The sequence below is a fragment of the Camelus dromedarius genome, chromosome 4, assembly GCF_036321535.1.
Source record: "Camelus dromedarius isolate mCamDro1 chromosome 4, mCamDro1.pat, whole genome shotgun sequence".
Taxonomy (NCBI): domain Eukaryota; kingdom Metazoa; phylum Chordata; class Mammalia; order Artiodactyla; family Camelidae; genus Camelus; species Camelus dromedarius.
Window position 1 is genome coordinate 16,302,147 of NC_087439.1, and position 17,289 is coordinate 16,319,435.

Genomic DNA, 17,289 nt, shown 5'->3' on the forward strand with positions numbered 1-17,289 from the left:
CCCTAAGTTTGATTTCTGTGATTCTGTTTCTGCTTTGTAAATAAATTCGTGTCTTTTTTTTTTTTTTGATTCCACACTTAAGTATTATGATATGGTATTTTTCTTTCTTTTTCTGGCTTACTTCACTTAGAATGATCTCCAGGTCCATCCATATTGCTGCAGATGGCATTATTTTATTCTTTTTTATGGCTATGTTTACTCATCTTTAAATAGTTATGATGTTACTCATTTGATTGGTTAACCGCAAGGATTAAATGAGTACACATACACACACAAATGCAGAATGTATGTAACAGTATCTGATACACAGTAAAATCACTCATTAAAAAATCTGTGGAAGGAATAGATTAACAGTATAATTAGTAGCTATACTTCTGATGCTAACTTTCAGCTGAAACCACCAGCCACAATAATGGCAATGCCATCTGTAGTCAGACATAGAAGACTGGAATCCCTTCCACGCTTTTGTGTAGACAGATGAGTAGCAGCCATTTGGCTTAATATAAAACTATTGTCAGTACTATCCTATAATTTGCCTCCTACAATGTCCAGATGCCACTAAACTGCACCCAAGGTCACCATGGTGGAGCACACTGTCCCATAGTTGATTGTCTTATTTCTATAAGAACTGACTGGGGGCCAGATGTTTGCATGGAGTCCACTGCTGGCCTTAAAACTTTCAGCAATTTTTAGAATGAAACTGTCCCCAGATGATGGACCAGAGGGCAACCAGGGCAGTTATCCTTATTGAATTCTGTTCCATGGGATTATATTCCCTGTTCTGGGAACGTTTTCTGCCAACTTAACAGAACAGCAGCCCCCTCCTACCCCAGTAGCATCATGTTGTAGAGTTCAGGCAGTAGGCCAGTGCCCCTGCCTTGGATGCTGCTCACACAAGAATCATTTCTTCCTTTAAGGATGGTTGAGAAAGTTAGGTGTTTTTGTTTTGTTTTGTTTTTGTCAAATATGGTTTGAACTGGTGTTAATTCCACAAAGTGGATGGACAGCTAAATCCTTGGAAGTTGCTAAATATACTTTGAGAGCAAAAAATAAAATTTAGTAGACTAATGCTCAGTTTGTATTTTAGCTGAATTGTTGCTAATATTTGCAAAAGCTAAATGTCACAAAGAAGTCAAGATGTCAAACAATGTGAGCAAAATTAAGGGTTTCTTGTAAGAATTATAGAATTTAACCTAACAGAGACCTACTGTAATAGAAAAAGAACAAATCTGACTCTATATTAGATCTGTTCCTTTGGCTTCAACCCTGTGCCCTGTTTTCTAGGCTTAGTCTGGCTAGCTCTGCACCTTTTGTAAAAGAATGTTGCCTATAGCCTGAAATATACAGGACAGCATATTCTCAAGGCTCTGATCTTTAAGGATATTAACACTTTTGCATTCATATAACAAGTTGCAGAATAGAAAATAACGTTTGTTTTGTTGGAGGTTTTACAGGGGCACCATGATCTGACCCACATGGACAGCTACAAGAACAAAGGATTCCAAGAACAAAGAATTCCTACACCAAGAAGTTTGCAACAACCAACCACACCCCTCCCTTTTTAGTATAAAAGGAGCCTGAATTCTGACTTGGAGAAGACAGTTCTCCAGGACATTAGTCTGCCATCTTCTCGACTTGCTGGCTTTACGAGTGAAGTCACTGTCCCTTGCCCCATCACCTCATGTCCCGATTTACTGGCCTGTTGTGCGGCAAGCAGAACGAGTCTGGACTCAGTAACACTATCTCCCTTGGACTCAGGCACAAGATGTCTGGCTCTGGGCCCTGAACTTCAGAGGGCTCTGCTGTGACCCTCCATTAATCACTAATTTCCACCAGGTGAGGATTCTTCATGGTCAAGAGGATGTGCCCAGGCAGAATCTGTGCCTTCCTTCTGCCTCAGGATGCTCTGCGTACTTGTGAGCCAGGAATTTCCTTCCAAATGGCCCTGTGCCTGCTTCTAGGATCTGCACAGGCCTCTGTGTACCCTCAAGGCCCAAGAAGAGGCAGCATACAGGGGATGTGAAAAGGGTGTAGACATGAAAGCTGGGGCATACATACAGGTGCGCTGCGGTCCCTGGTGGTAAAGGAAGATGGGGATGGAACAGGAAGAGAAAGGAAGGTGACCAAAGGATCAGGCCTCAGGCCAGGAGTTACAAACCTGTCCTGGTACAAAACACAGAAAAGAATCTGAGAATTTTAAACTCAAATTTGGCCTTCCAGGATGTGATGACGTTATACTCCTCAAGGGAAGGGAGTAGAACATATTTTTTTGGCAGTTTGCTAACCTGACTTGTGACTTTCAAACACCTGACATGAGGAACGTGTGCTACCATTTTACTTCTACTCAAGGCCCCTGTAAATGTTAGGGGTGGGGCTATATTAGAGTTAATTTTAGAAAAGTATAGTCTTACAAATTAAAAAGTAATTATATTAAATTCTGTTAATTTCTTTAGTAATATTATGATTATAGCTAGTAAGACACAACAAGGAATATGTTTCTGAGATATTCTTCTTTATTTTTTTATGAAAAATTGCAGACATTTTCAAACGTAGAGGTTATAGCATACAGAACTCTCATGTGCCCATCACATAGCTTAAGAATAATTAATTTGTGGCCAATAAGGTTTCACATTTACTCCTCATCCTCCTTCCAGATTATTTAAAGCAAGTCACATATTTGTGCCAGCACATATGTTTAGACTATGAGGACTCTTTTTAAAAAGGTAATAATATATTACCACACTTAAAAAGCATGAACTGTATAAAATGGCCAAGAAGAATACAAATCTTCCAACCCGTTCATATATTCCAATATCTCATTTGTTTTCTTTATACTGTTTGTTCAAATCAGGATCCAAATCAGGTCCACACAATGTCTCTGGAGAGTTAATCTATAGGTTTTCTCCCTTTTCTTTTTTTCTACCTTGCAGTTTATTTGTTGAAGAAACCAGGTTGTTTGTCCTGTAGAAGTCCCCGTAGTTTGAATTCTGACCACCTATTTTCATGAGGTTTCCTTAAATTGGTCATTAGGTCTGCAGGCTTGATTACATTCAGGGTTTTTTACTTTTGTTTTTGTTTTTTGTTTTGGCAAGATGGTTTCCTAAGTGGCACTGTGTATTTCCATCAGGATACACATAACAGACAGCTGTCTCTCCCTGTGATGTTATCAGCCAATGGTGATCACTACTTAAATCCACTGTTACATTAGGGGTTACAAAATATATTTTAATTATATCATTCCTTTTTGAATTTATATTATTTATTAGCTGAAATAAAGAGAAACTTGCCCCTCAACAGTGATTTTGTTACAGTTCTTAAAGGAAAGACAGGATAGATGCCTGATCCTTTTCCTTTTTTTATCAGTTTTGAAAATAACTAGTTGGTTCCTTAGCATCCTCTAAAGGTTGTTTGGAGGCTGTTTTGTATCATTATGAACAAAAGGATTTTGACATTGCTGATGTGTTTCAATGCACTACTGTTTTTATTCTTATTGATGCACAAATTGAGATGTTTTTGATTGGTAGAAGCCTTTTCAAATTGGATACTCAGTCTTTCTAAAAACAGTCTCAGAATAGCAACAGCAACACTACTTCCAAAAATACGATTATTAAAGACAACTACATTTTTCTTTCTCTTTTTCAGATAACTGAATGTATTATTCTTCTCATTTTCATTTTTATTTATTTATTTGACATATAACATTGTATTAGTTTTAGGTGTACAGCATAACTGTATTTCTTTTTGTCTTTAATATATCCTTCTATGAATGTATGAACTTCTATGTCTTGAAGTCACTTCAAATGATTCTTCTCTGTGTAGTTTTGTCATTCACTAAATTTACAGTTAGATTTATGTGTTTTGTTGTCCTTTCAATTTTTCAGAATTTTTAAATTAGGTGTTATGCTATGATTATATTCAACCCTCACATATTTTAAAAGCCAAATCCTCAAAACAAACTTTATCCAGAGAAATTTAGCTTCTATTCTTGTCCCATCCTCTCTTTCTATCTAAAGTTAACTATCTTGAAAGTTTTACTTTATCCTTCCAAATACACCTCTTTTCATGCATTTGTTTACATGTGTATATACACATATGTACACACATCCCACTTCCTTCTTAGATAAATCATAGCATATACATATATCCACCCTTCTCTACCTGGTATTTCTTTCTGGTGATGTGCTGATTGCATGTATATGAAAATAAGAAGAAAAATATTGATTGAAATGTTGAAACTAAGGAAGAAATCTAGATGAGAGTATTCTGAGAAGTAGTATAATGGAAATAATATGAGACTTCATAAATCACCATATTTACATCTAATAGTCACTTCAAATTTAACTCAAGATGAATTTCTCAAATTGCTAAAGCTTCCTTAATCAAGTAATTCTGAAAACAGGTGCAATGCTATTTGAACTTAATTATTATATGCCTTTATAAGTTTTAGGGTGAATTGGCTTGAAAATATATGTCTAAAACAATGTTTTGTGCCTTATACAAAATGACAGAGAAACTTGTCAGTCAAGTAGAACATATGACAAGCAATGAATAGATACACACAGATTCTTGAAAACACTGGGAGAAAAATTTCATTAAGCTGGTATATATCCAAAACACTAACTATATATGCCTGCTCAAAAGATAAAGATTGCATTGCAACAAATACTGAATTTTTGAGAAGCTTAACATCTACTAGTTTTTGTAGTGTACAATAGGAAGAAAATGTATCTTAAGGGGCAGATAGACAGGAGCTGAATCCTCACTCAGCTCTTTAGTGGCTGTGTGACCTTTCGTAAATTACTTAACGTCTCTGGGTCTTATTTTTCTTATCTATAAAATATGGAATACTAGTGCTTCCTCACCGGATGAGATTCCATGTCTAAAGCATCCCCAAAAGTAACCAGTACAAGGTTACTACTCAATAAATATTAGCTCCCTTGCTCTTTTGTAGGTAACTGAAACAGGAAATTGTATAGAGTAATGGTTAAGAGCCAGGCTATTTGAGTTCAAACCCCAGCTATAATACATGCTAGCTGTGTAATGACAGTTATGTTCTTCCACCCATATGAGCCTCATTTTCCTCATCTACAAAAGAGAGATAATAGGAATGTTTTAAGGATTAAATTGCATGTAGTATTATGTTTCCTTCATAAGAAAGAGACATTTCTCTCTTTTGTTTCATTCCAATATCCCTGGCACATGGACTAGCATCTGGCACGTTGTTAGCTCTCCTTAAATGTTAATAACACCTAAATGAGTTAAACATATGCATCTCAGGTATCTTATGTTTAAAGGGTCATCAGAGAAGTTTAAAGTGCACAGCTTTGCCATTGTTCACATCTGAGAGTTCTCTCCTTGTGCATTCAGACTTGGTCCTCTGCCTCTCTAGGCTTTTTTAAATGATGGATGTTCTCAACCATCACTGTGATCTCCAGGTCCTGACCATCCTCTAATGTGTTTTAGGTGCCCTGAAGCAGTCCCTACAGCCTTACTCCTCTACCACTCAACTCCGTACTCAGAGCCTGTTCAGAAAGTCTGGGTCTGCAGAATCTTGAAGTCATTCAAATCTATTACAAAGACCCGTAGGGTGTTTCCCAATAACACATCGTGTGCTTTGGTGATTGTTTCCGAAAAGGCAATAGACTTGTAAGTATTATATCTGTCATGAATATTGGAAGTATAGTAAATATATTACTATTTCACTGAGGACTCTCTTGACAACAATGCGAATTGCTGAGGGAATAGAAATCAATTCTTAAGGTGTTTCTGACATCAAAGGTGACCGCTGGGCTCAAGGAAAGGGTTCAAAGTAAGACTGACTTGTGTGATTGAGATGTTCCCAAGATCAACACTGCGAAGGTAGGGCCTGGCATTCTGTTATGACACAGGATGCAAGGAAATGACAGGCACTTGATTCAAAGGGTTAGCATGCTTGAACAAGGGACTTACAGGATCTGAGCCTTAGCAACCCCCAACTGTCAGCTGCTTCTGAAACCCACTGGGATACTTACACCTTTAGACCCATCTAAAATGCCCTTTCTCCAGTTCTCTCTTAAACCCTCCTCACCTCCACAATGCTTCAATACTGGTCTCAAATGAATCCCTTTCTGGCTAGAAGAGTTTGTCAAGTTCATTTTTATTTCCCTTTATTGCGGCAAAGATTTGATTTCATCTAACCTTAGGTTTTTTCTGAGCATGACTCTATCTGCACCATAAGATCCTGAAGGGCAGGGGACAGGATCGACTTAACTTGTGCCCCCGACTTTGCTTAGCACAGAGTCAAACCAATCTTGTCATTAAAAAAAAAAAAAAAAAAAAAAAGACTGTCACACTTTGCTCTCAATAGCACCTGAAAAATCTTACTCTGAATGAAACACTACCCAAATGAAAAAATTCTAAATTAAATAAAATCAAAATAAATTAGACGTCGGAAAATTATTTGGGCAAACAGGATACAGCACCAGAATAGCCAAATGTCACCCACAATGAAGGCTCAATAAACAATAGCTTAAAATAGCAACATGGCCCATTGGAAGTATTACTTTATTCATTTATTACAGTATTTACTGAGGACCTACCATATATCAGTCTAGAACCATAATAAGTTGATAGTCTATTAGGGGGAATACATCATATTGAGGTCTAAAAATGCTAGCAAGAAAAATATATAATTATGTGACTAAAGTCAGTATAACTGTCAAGTGAGGAAAGCAGAATGTTATAAAAGGGATCAAGAAGGTAAATCTGGAACCGGGCTTTGTTAGCTAAACACATACTGTCCAAGCCAGCTGCAGAGGGGAGATCCGGGTGATCTTGGCCAACTTCAATGACTATACAGTCCACGTAATAAATGTAATTATAATTTGAGTGTAGGCTGGATATTTGGGAATATCATTATCATCAGCCTCGCTAATTTGGTAACGCAGTCTAAAATATACTAAGAAAGTAGAGACCGTAGAAGAGGCACTAAAGGTACAACTATTGGACTTTGTTTATGAATTTGAAATGAGAAAATGGTAGTTGCCAAGTTTTTTTATTTCATTTAATATAATTTCATTTATCCCTCTGGTCCATGTTTCTCTTGGGTGCCATCTCAGTCAGATGACGATCGAGTTTAAGAAATGCCATCAGTGGCAGAAAGTGTGAATTTATGATCAAGGCTGAGATCTGTATGAAATAATTGCATCTGCTATCATTCAAAAGTTCATTTTCTATCAGAGATCATAAACTACAAAATGAATGAATGTGGGAACAGAAAGAGTATTTGACCAGAATTCAGAAGTTCTAGGATCTAGACATGTATCTACCTAGCCATGAGACCATGAACAAGCTGCTTTATTTGTTAAGTTTCAATATTGTGTTTATTTAAATTATGATATTATAATATGTCCCACCTACCACGCATAAGGTTATAATGAGAATTGAGTGAAATAATGTAGGGAATCGTTTTGGAAACATTGAAAAATAAGTGTAAAAGTCATCATTTTTTGTGGCCATGTTTATATCAATATTAATAAAAAACACGATAAAATCTAACAGCTTGAAATGTCACAGAAATTACACAAAGTCAAACTCATACTGGTGTTTTGAGAAAATATATCCTGTCACTTGCTGCTACTACAAACAACAGGTGAAAAACCTTTGGTCAGAAGAACTGTGAAAAGAATTCTCAAATACAAGTTAATGAAAACTACAACATATTTCTTTTATCAGAGCCCTATAGCTTCAGCATAGCTAATTCCCTACTTTATTCTCTAGAAAGATGCTTAAAAGCTTTAGGCTGTTTGTTAGCAACAGATGTAGACATTTACAAACAAGGACCATCTTAACTGAATTATTTTTCACAAATTAAACAAAGGATCTCAAAGAATCCTTCCAAGTGTTGAAAATCAGCACACGGAGATATACTCTGCGGGAATACCACTCATTTTAAATGCACTGCCTGTGGACCAAAAAGGTAGTCAGAACAACAATCCTCACTACTGAGACTGCTGCCTGGCTTTTGTCCAATAAGCTACCCTAGACAGACTGGTGTAAATGTTATGTGAGGGTCATAAAACACTCTCCGAAAGTAAACTTTACCCTATGGGAAGCAAACTTTCAATGCACCGAATTCCATTTAGTGCCCTGCAGACAGGAACTCTGCAAAGAAGATTCTGAAACAGACAACTCATCTTTTATAGGTGAGCACTCTATCACAGAAACCCAGGAATGGGAAATCAGTGCCTCATCCTCCCAGGCCATCATAGTTTATAACTCTAAGAATGATGACTATTACCAAAATTTTAAAGATCCCCAGAAATGGCCATTCTAAAACCTCCCCTGAAAGCAATTTTCTCTTATAAACACAGTATCCTGAAAATTCTTCCATGTGTTTGACTTCAGTCTTTCATAGTACAATGCTGGCTGCACCTTTTGTGCTTCAGAGAAGGTATCCATTCATTCTTTTAGTCATCCATTCATTCTTCAACCAGATTCAAACAAATCTATTTTGAATGAGCATCATGGCAAAGGTCATCAATAGTAGTATAAAACATAGATGGGGATATGAGGAATGTTCTCTGCCCCTTGGACAGACAGGCCACAGCAACCTTTAACTCCTTATTTAGATCATTATTAACAGCAATGCATGGAAACACCTGCTGATTTGCAGAAAATACAGAGGACAGAGGAGCATGTTGGATGGCCCCAAGAATAGTAATCAACAAATTTAGACTCTGAGAGACTCTATAGGCCAAATGCTCTAGGTTTTTCAACAGATACATTTGAAGATGCAGCAAGTGATGGAGGGTAACCTACTGGTTACCTAAAGATATGTCAGCTTTATAAAAAAGAGACAAGATTATAATGTCTAGGGATGCATATAAAATGAAAAAAAAATTGATTAAAAACAAGGGGAGGTTATTGCTCTGAAGTTAAGATAATAATTACTTATTTGGGGAAGATGAAGGTTGAGATTAGGAAGAGGCACCTGGAGGGAATTCTCGGTGGCTGGCAGTTTTCTTTCTTGACTCGGTGTTGATTATGAGAATGTTCACCTTAGAGTAATTTATTAAGCCAAACCTTTCTTCTGTGTAATTTTCTGTATCTGTGTTTTGTTTTTTCAAGAAGCATTTATCAACACAGAACAACTCGAACTCCTTGCACCTTGCTAGTGGGAATGCAAAATGGCACAGGGACTTTGGAAAACAGTTTGGCAGATTCTTGTAAATGTAAACATGTGCTTACTATATGATTCAGTAATCCCATTTCTAGTTATTTGCCCAAGAGACATGAAAACACACTAAGACCTGGGCCCAAAAGTTGTATGTTTATAGCAACTTTATACTCACCCAAAACTGGAAGAAACCCACCCTCAGGTGAATGGATAAACAAATGGAATACTACTAAGTAATGAAAAGGAATAAAGGACTGGCATGTGCAACAGCAGGGATGCATTTCAAAAGACTTGCTAAGTGAGAGAAGCCAGACACATAAAAAGCTAAATCCTTTATAACTTCAATGATAAGAATTTCTGGAAAAGGCAAAACTATAGAGAGAGAAATCAGGTCAGTCATTGCTAGGGTCTTAGGGCATTGAGAGGAACTAACAACAAAGAGAAATGAGGGAACTTTTCAGGGGCACAGAAATATTCCATATCTTGAATGCAGTGATGCTTACATACATGTTGGTATGTGCTTGTCAAAACAAATCAAACTATCCACTTAAAAATGGATTTTCTGTAAACCTGACCCAAAAAAGCCTATACTACTTAGAGCAGGAATTGAATTGAATTGAGTTTCCAATTTTAAAATAAAACATATTCTCCCACATCCTGCATTTATTTTCTTAAAAGAAAAAAGTGTGTTGAGTGGGGGTAGTAACACATAAAGAGTTACAATAGGTAATTGAACAAAATGTTGGGATGAGACTAAATTGCTGGTATTTTTATTGACGGCTATTTCTTCAGAAAAATTGTTTAGAAATGAAAACAATTCTGGCTGTCATAAAGTTCTCTCTGTTCAGGCTTTTCCCCAAACTGTTTCAAATAAATCCTAAAGCAGACAACATCAGAGCCAAGAGCTATAACGGTTATGTTCACCACAGAGGATCTGACCTTCCTTATACTGGCCAGGGTCCTCAGGAGCCAATTTGGCAGTCCTCAACAGACATAGTTCATCCGGGCTTGGCAGTTTTTCTCATCTCGACTTCTCCAGAGTCAAGTAACCAAACAGACATGGTGAAAATCCAGTCCCACAGACTGTCACCGTCATCACAAGGTGGAGAGTAAGACAATCCACTCCACATCCTTAACATGAAAGCCTGATTACTAGAACTTCAAGAAAGTCTAGCTATCACAGTATAATTATAACTTCACTCAAGAAACACATTTCAGTTCTTAACACGTGGTCTTTTAGAAAAGCCTAAAAAGCATTCTAAGACTATAATGCAATTCAACTTCCTCATTTGACAAATGAGCAAAATGAGATCCAGAAAGGTCAAGTGATTTAATCACAGTTATTAAGCTAGTTTGAGGTGGGACTAGCACCAGGTCCTAGGAAACCCATTCAATAGGCTAGAGCTCTTTGAAAAGAAGTTGGAACTATACTCTAAGTTAATATTGTTTTCTCCACCACAAATGAATAATAGGCAACGTAACTTTCACATTGTCTACTCGACAATATAGAGCTCCGTTAAGAATTTAAAAAACTTACAAGGTCATCGTGTCTTAGACAGAAACAGAAGTACAAAGGGAAGAAGGAATGTTTTACATTAAGTTAGTAGTTGCTCAGGAAGCTGAGAAAGGCCTCCTTTTCCCCCATTCTCTATATAAATAAAGCAGTGAGAGTGTTAGCTTCTCTCTGCTTTGCTCGAGCGAGAATGTACACACTAGATTGCTCAGATACACATTTCTGACATCCAACTGTGATCCGATTAGGTTAACCAACCATTTTTAAAAGATGCCCTGTAAACTCTTTTCTTCCATCTTTTGCCATTTGAAGAAAAGGTATCATTTGAGCAATGTTGCTTTGCCATTTTAAATTTCTGGTAGATGCACCCAGAGAGGCAAATGAGAGGCCTCCACTTCTACAAAAAGTCTCAGCCAGAAATATTGCTGATGGTATGGAAATAGCAACTCCAAATCAACAGGAAATTGTCCTCTATGTTCATCAGGAGGATCGAGGCACTCAGGAGAGCCAGCCTCTGTGATGGGTTACCGCTGACGAACAGTCAGAGCCGGGAACAAGTGTAGAAGGTGGGCAGAGGAGCCCTGATGCCGAAAGGTCAGCTGATAGCTCTTCTCTTGTTATGTCTCACTCCTTCTAAAGACGTACGGAAAATGTTCTTTTAATGTATCAGACAGATACAGAGGTAGAAGGAAATACGTGTGCAGGGCACTTAAGGGCTTATTACCTTCTTCAACACACACTTCTACGTCAGGTGCCTACAGCTTCCAAATGGGCAGCAGGAAATGAACCCTAGGACCCCATAAAGTCTCTGAGAGCTAATAATGTAAACAGCAGCCAGTGAACAAGTTAAGTAGTAAAACCATCTCAATGTACATACATCTCCTTCAAGTTTGGCATGCAGGAGACTGCACTTGAGCATGGCAATCAACTGTGATAGGAGAAATTCCCTTACAATAAGGAAAGAAACAGCTTCAAGGCAGCAGATAACAGCACGGAGGGAGAAGGTCAAAACGGGTGCAGAGAAATTCTGGAAGTAGAGAGCGAAAGCTTGGATTCCATTGGGTGATTTTTAACTACCTTAGTCAATCATGGGTGATAAAGCTTCACTGCTCCCTTTACTAAAATTTACACTGCATGGTGTAAATGCATGGACACACACACACACACACACACACACACACACACACTCATGCATGGAACATTTCAAGGCTGCAGGGAAACTGATGGGTTCCTGATGTTTTGGGTGTGATATAGTTTGCTTAACTGCTGATAGTTTACAAAACATGTCTGCCTGATGGTGAGTCTACCAGGTTGATTCTAATTTAACACTTCAAACAAATTGCAGCATAGGGCTGCCACACCATACACATGGGTATCATTACTGCTAGTATCACTACAATCATTAATTTCATCAGATTTGCCTCATGCCATTGCATGATAACACGCCACCGACAAATATGAAGTCTGGGTATCCAGAATTTAGACAAAATTTCCCTTCATGTATAGCTAAACTATAAATGTGTTCTTTTGTTCATATATGTACATAAGGCAGCTCCACTGGAGTAGACTTTCTGAGGACGCATCCTGTCTCCTATCTTATCGTGCACACAATAAAAGCGGTTGATTGTCTGATAAGAACAGCAGCTTTCAGTAACAGCCTACACAGTCATTAGATTGTTTCCAAAGGAACCGATTCAAATACACGTGCAAATCATGCATGGTTTGCATGAAATCAGTACTCTGTAGAGTTGTTTATTTCTTTCTTCCCAAGTCTGTTTTTTAGAAATTGTTGTTATCCCACCTTCATATACCCTGTCTAGTTGGAGACAGTGTCCTGGAAGTGCTTCTCCAGGTATGCTGAACTGAAGCATAAAAACTGCATTCACTCAAGGTGGAGGAGTGAGGCTGGTGGTTCAAACACTAATTATCTTTACATAGGATATAAAGCAGAGCCCTAGCCTCAATTCACACCATTAATCTTGGCTGGCTTGACAGTCACAGTTCAAACAGTTACAGGGATGGTGGAAACGGAATTATAGGGTGAATCACAAAGCTAATCCCACATAAAATAAGCCCAGACACGTACACCACACAGACAAAGGGTTAAGTGATCATTATGACATCTGGAAAGCATCTTTGATTTATGTCACTAAGTAATAAGAAAAGGAAGGGCCAGCCCTAACAGTACCATCACCTGCCTGTAAGTACCACCTTATGCCTCCGGCTTGACTCATGTCTTCATCTATGGGGAAGGCTTAATTTGAAAGTATCTTTTTTCTTCCTTGTATTTACATTAGAGAAGGTAAATGGTCTGAATCAAGTTTGATATGGCTGCCTGAATCACCCTCCGTGCAGGCAATTTCTGATTTATGAGCTTAGAGCTAATTATGTGACCTCTGGTCATATCCTTTTTTTTTTAATTGCCCAAATTTTGGACCACTGCTGACCATTGTACCCCAATCAGAGGTCAAGAGGGAAGAAGAGATTATGGATGAAGGTTTGGTGGTGACATAAAAGAGAACTACTCATTCAAACACTTTTATAGATTTTTATCACCTAAGGGATCCCTTTACTCATTATCACAGATAATTGCAGAAGCTCAGGTTTGCCTGGTGCCTTTAAGCCACCAGGCCCAATACCTAACTGAAATTGCATAAAGTCAAGCCTCAAACCAATTCGGAATTGCTCATTCTGACACCTGAACTCTATTTCACACACACATCTCACTGTCCCAGCTTCTAACTTCATTATTTGCTTCCCCCTTCAAAGCCTCATATCATCCCTGAATCTGAGACTCAGAATCTCCTTAACTACTGCTTAGATGTTCCCATGGCTACAGTTCCATCACACATACCAGGAAAATACCTCACCCAACCCAGCCCAGGCCTCAGCACCGCACGCCTCTGGGCTCTTGGTTCATAAAAGAGGTTTTCGAAAGGTATAACACGTGTATGTTTACGTGTCCCCATGAACTTGAAGATGAGTGCTTGACTGGAGAACTCTGAGCACTGGAGTTCTTCCTGCTTTACTTGCTTCCACTTAGGCATAGACCCAGCATTCTTAAACCATGTGGTTTGTGAAATCCAGAAACTGCCTAACTTTGCAGACATAAGTGACACAGCATAAGTAGTAATACTTTCACAAATTAATTTTAATTTGCACCATCTTGGACCATTGTCTATTATATCCTTCAATGCCATCTCTGAAGGGGACTATGAGAGGCATTCTACTATGAGTTTATTACCAGAGATAATGTTTCTCTCTTTAAGAAGTCATAGCCTTTGTCTATTAAGAATTACATATCCCCTTGTGTTTTCCTTTTCAACTTGTCTGCCAGGAATCTTAGAGCTAAACTAAATGCTCACATTCAGAAAACATGCTGGGCTGTGTAAGTATGATTACTTGCCACATTCCCCCTTTTGGGTCTTTATTTTCTGTTTTTATTTTTAAAGTCTTATTGTATAACTACCTTTTGTTGTAAGCCACTTCACGCCCTTTGAAAAGGTAGGTTATTACATTATTTTTAAAAGAAAACTCATCCCACGAACAATACTCAAGGTAGGTCTACATGACATCTCACATATCACTGTGCACAAAAGGAACCAGTCTACCCAGGAAAAAAAGGAGAAAATTATAAATATACAATTTTAAAATCAATGCAACTATTTGGACCATAGACCTTATTTACGTGAGCATTTAGATTCTGACCATGTCCAAGGGTGATGTGCTATAGACATGTTCTGTAACACTGAGAATTTTACAAAGACTTAGATTATAGTAACAGGAATATTTAAATAAACAATCAGACATATATTACAAATTAAAGTTAAAAATGTGAAAGGCCATCAGAAATGGTTTAGTGGGCGTACTGAAGTTATTGTGCAATGATCCTATGTGTTACACACCTCATCTTTTGCTGATTTCGTTAGTTGCCTGGCTGTAACTGGACTTGAACTTTCAATTTCAGTGAAGCCTTCCTAAGAAAACTGAGTGCCCTGGCGGGGGTAGGGGGCGGCGCAGAAATCTTCACAAAAGCAGTAGGGAAAAACCCAACACTGTTTGTTTTACACATAATTATCTTCTCTTTCAGTCTAGGATGTATCCCTGACTCGTGTGCAGCCCCAATCTGTATGGGATTGTCATTTGATTTACAGCAAGTGACCTGGCATCGTATGAAAATAATTCACTGCGCCATGCGCCTCACGCCTTGCAAATCAATAGCCCGAATACAGAGACATCTCAATTAGACAGCACAAGGGTAGCAAGATCTGCCGCCTCCTTTCTTGTATCATGAAGATGGCAAGTATTACAAAGAGTACTTGTTTTAAAGTTGCTTCAGAGGGTGGGGGAGGATCTACTATTTCAAGTTGGGAGACATAAAGTGAGAGTTACCATCAAACAGAATGAAAAATTGAGCACCGGGCTGTATAAGTAATAGCCTTGAGGGGTGGGACATGCGTTCATTAAAGTATTGATTGGTGCATTTCTACAGCACCTGTATTATCAAGGGCTCGAAGAGTTGAGCAGGGTGTTAAATTATGACTCTGAACACAGAGAAGTCATCCATCCTTCCTACCCTGTTCCTCCAAGAAGCCTCTAAACCAAAGGTGCAAATATTCACAGTATTAGCCACCCTGAGATAAATCATCTGAAGGCTCAATTTTGGCCTCTCCCTCCAACACATCTGAAAATTAAGCTGTCATTATAAAAGTCTCATAATGAGGAAGCACATTATCCATTACTGATCATATCCAAATCCCGATGGTAAGTTAAAGATAAGACCCACACAGTTTGCTAAGGAAAAATTTCGGCAACTTCTCAAACCTGATTCTGCCTGGAATATCCTCATGAGGGAGAAAAGAAACAAAATTATTTTCCTAGTTTTGCAAATGGTGAATGAAATATAGAAATGAAAGCAAACTGTCCCTCACAGGGGGCCTGTATCTGGTCCCAGGACTGTAATTGTGCAAGTTTATGTTTTTTTCATAAAACTGAATAGATTTTAAATAGTAGGTTGAACTTTCACCTGGCCCCATATTAACTGTAATTGAAAGCTGAAAGATTCTTACTGTGCTGGAATTAAATCAGAGAAAAACTACTTTTCCAGGATCCTTTCAAGTTCAAGTTACATCTTTTTAAAGGAAAGAAACTCATTGATTTAGATTTTTTAAAAACTGTTCCTAAATATTTACTCTAAGTAATGAATAAGAGCTTATGGGACGATTCACACTCTCGCCACCTGAAATAGGATTATGAGGACCAGTAAAAGTTCATCCTCCTGGCTGACCTTCCATAGGACATGCCTATAGGCCACAAAGCCACCACATCTTACTGAAAGATACCGTGAAAGCCACTGGGGAAGAAAAGACAACCAACTTCAATAAAGACTGAGGCGCCCATGGAAAGTTCCAGAAAATGGGTCCAAATGCAACCGGATGGCTTGGCTAGAAGGTCTAAACTGCTGGTCATTAGCTCCTCAAATGCATGGGAATTCAAACAAAGGTGTCATTGCACCTCCTGAAGCAAGATGCTCAGGACAGAACAATACCTGGAGAACTGCTGCTGCAGGCCACGCATCTGCATCCGGCTGCGCTCTGACTCCAGGGTCACCTCCTGCAACCGCTTCTCACTCTGCAGACGTAAGTGTCTCTCCTCTTCCAATTCATGGATCAGCTTCTCATGCTATAAGAGGCACACAGGGGATGACTTTTAAGGTGCTTCTTAAATATTATTTAAAAAATTAGTAATAGCTGTTGGTTACTAAGTGCTAACTTGAACTTTACATTTAAATTAATTTCATCCTCATTACAACCCCATGAAGTAGGTTCTATTTTCAATCTCTTATTATATAAGAAACCAAGGATCAGAGACATCTATGTAATTTGTTGTTAAAAGAAAAAAAAGACAAAACCAAAAACCAAAAAAATAAAACAAAACAAAAAAACCCCAGAAGGTAACAGGTTTTCAATCCTGGCTGATTTGACTCTAATGCTTGAATGACTTCCCCTAAGCCAGGTGCCTTCCTATGCAGAGATGAAGTTTCATTGTTAGAGCAGGCCAGAAGCTAGATATAAGCAGAAAAAGGGGGACACAGGCAAATGGCAGAAAACCATACATCTTTTAATCAGCAGGGGTCCTGGGACAGACCAAGAAAAACAGGATCCTTTAGACTAATAAAAAACCATACCTTCTGGGTTGATAAGTATCCTGGAGGCAGAAGGATGGGACAGGACAGGAATTCCCACCATCCGAATGTAACCCTTCAATCATTATGACCTCCATCCAAATGTAACCTTTGCTTATGATACCCCCATCCGAATGTAACCTTTTGTTCATTACGACCTCATCCAACTTGCAGATCAAGACTAAATAAGGATGAAAAATCCCTCCTCCCCACCTGGGAAGGTGGAGCTGGGATGCAGATCAGGAAAGATGACCCCAAACTCCTCCCCACCAATGAATTTTCTGCCCATTCATTTTTACATTCACATAAAAACTTGTCAAGGAAACTCGAGGCAGCCACCCACCTGGGTCTGCCCGCTCTTTCCTTGGGAGCGTACTACCTAACCCTTAATAAATCCTTGCTTTGCTTTCTTAACCTCCGCGTCTTGTCTCTGAA

General features: G+C 38.4%; 1 protein-coding gene across 13 annotated transcripts in view; it reads right to left on the minus strand.

The window, feature by feature from the left end:
* The window catches only part of NCKAP5 (NCK associated protein 5), a 918,970-nt gene that overhangs the window by 413,195 nt on the left and 488,486 nt on the right, over window positions 1-17,289 (minus strand). For all 13 annotated transcript variants that reach the window (XM_064484702.1, XM_064484710.1, XM_064484704.1 and 10 more), the window contains one exon: window positions 16,219-16,352. In XM_064484702.1, the coding sequence (XP_064340772.1) occupies window positions 16,219-16,352 (134 nt within the window). The remainder of the gene's footprint in view (window positions 1-16,218; window positions 16,353-17,289) is intronic.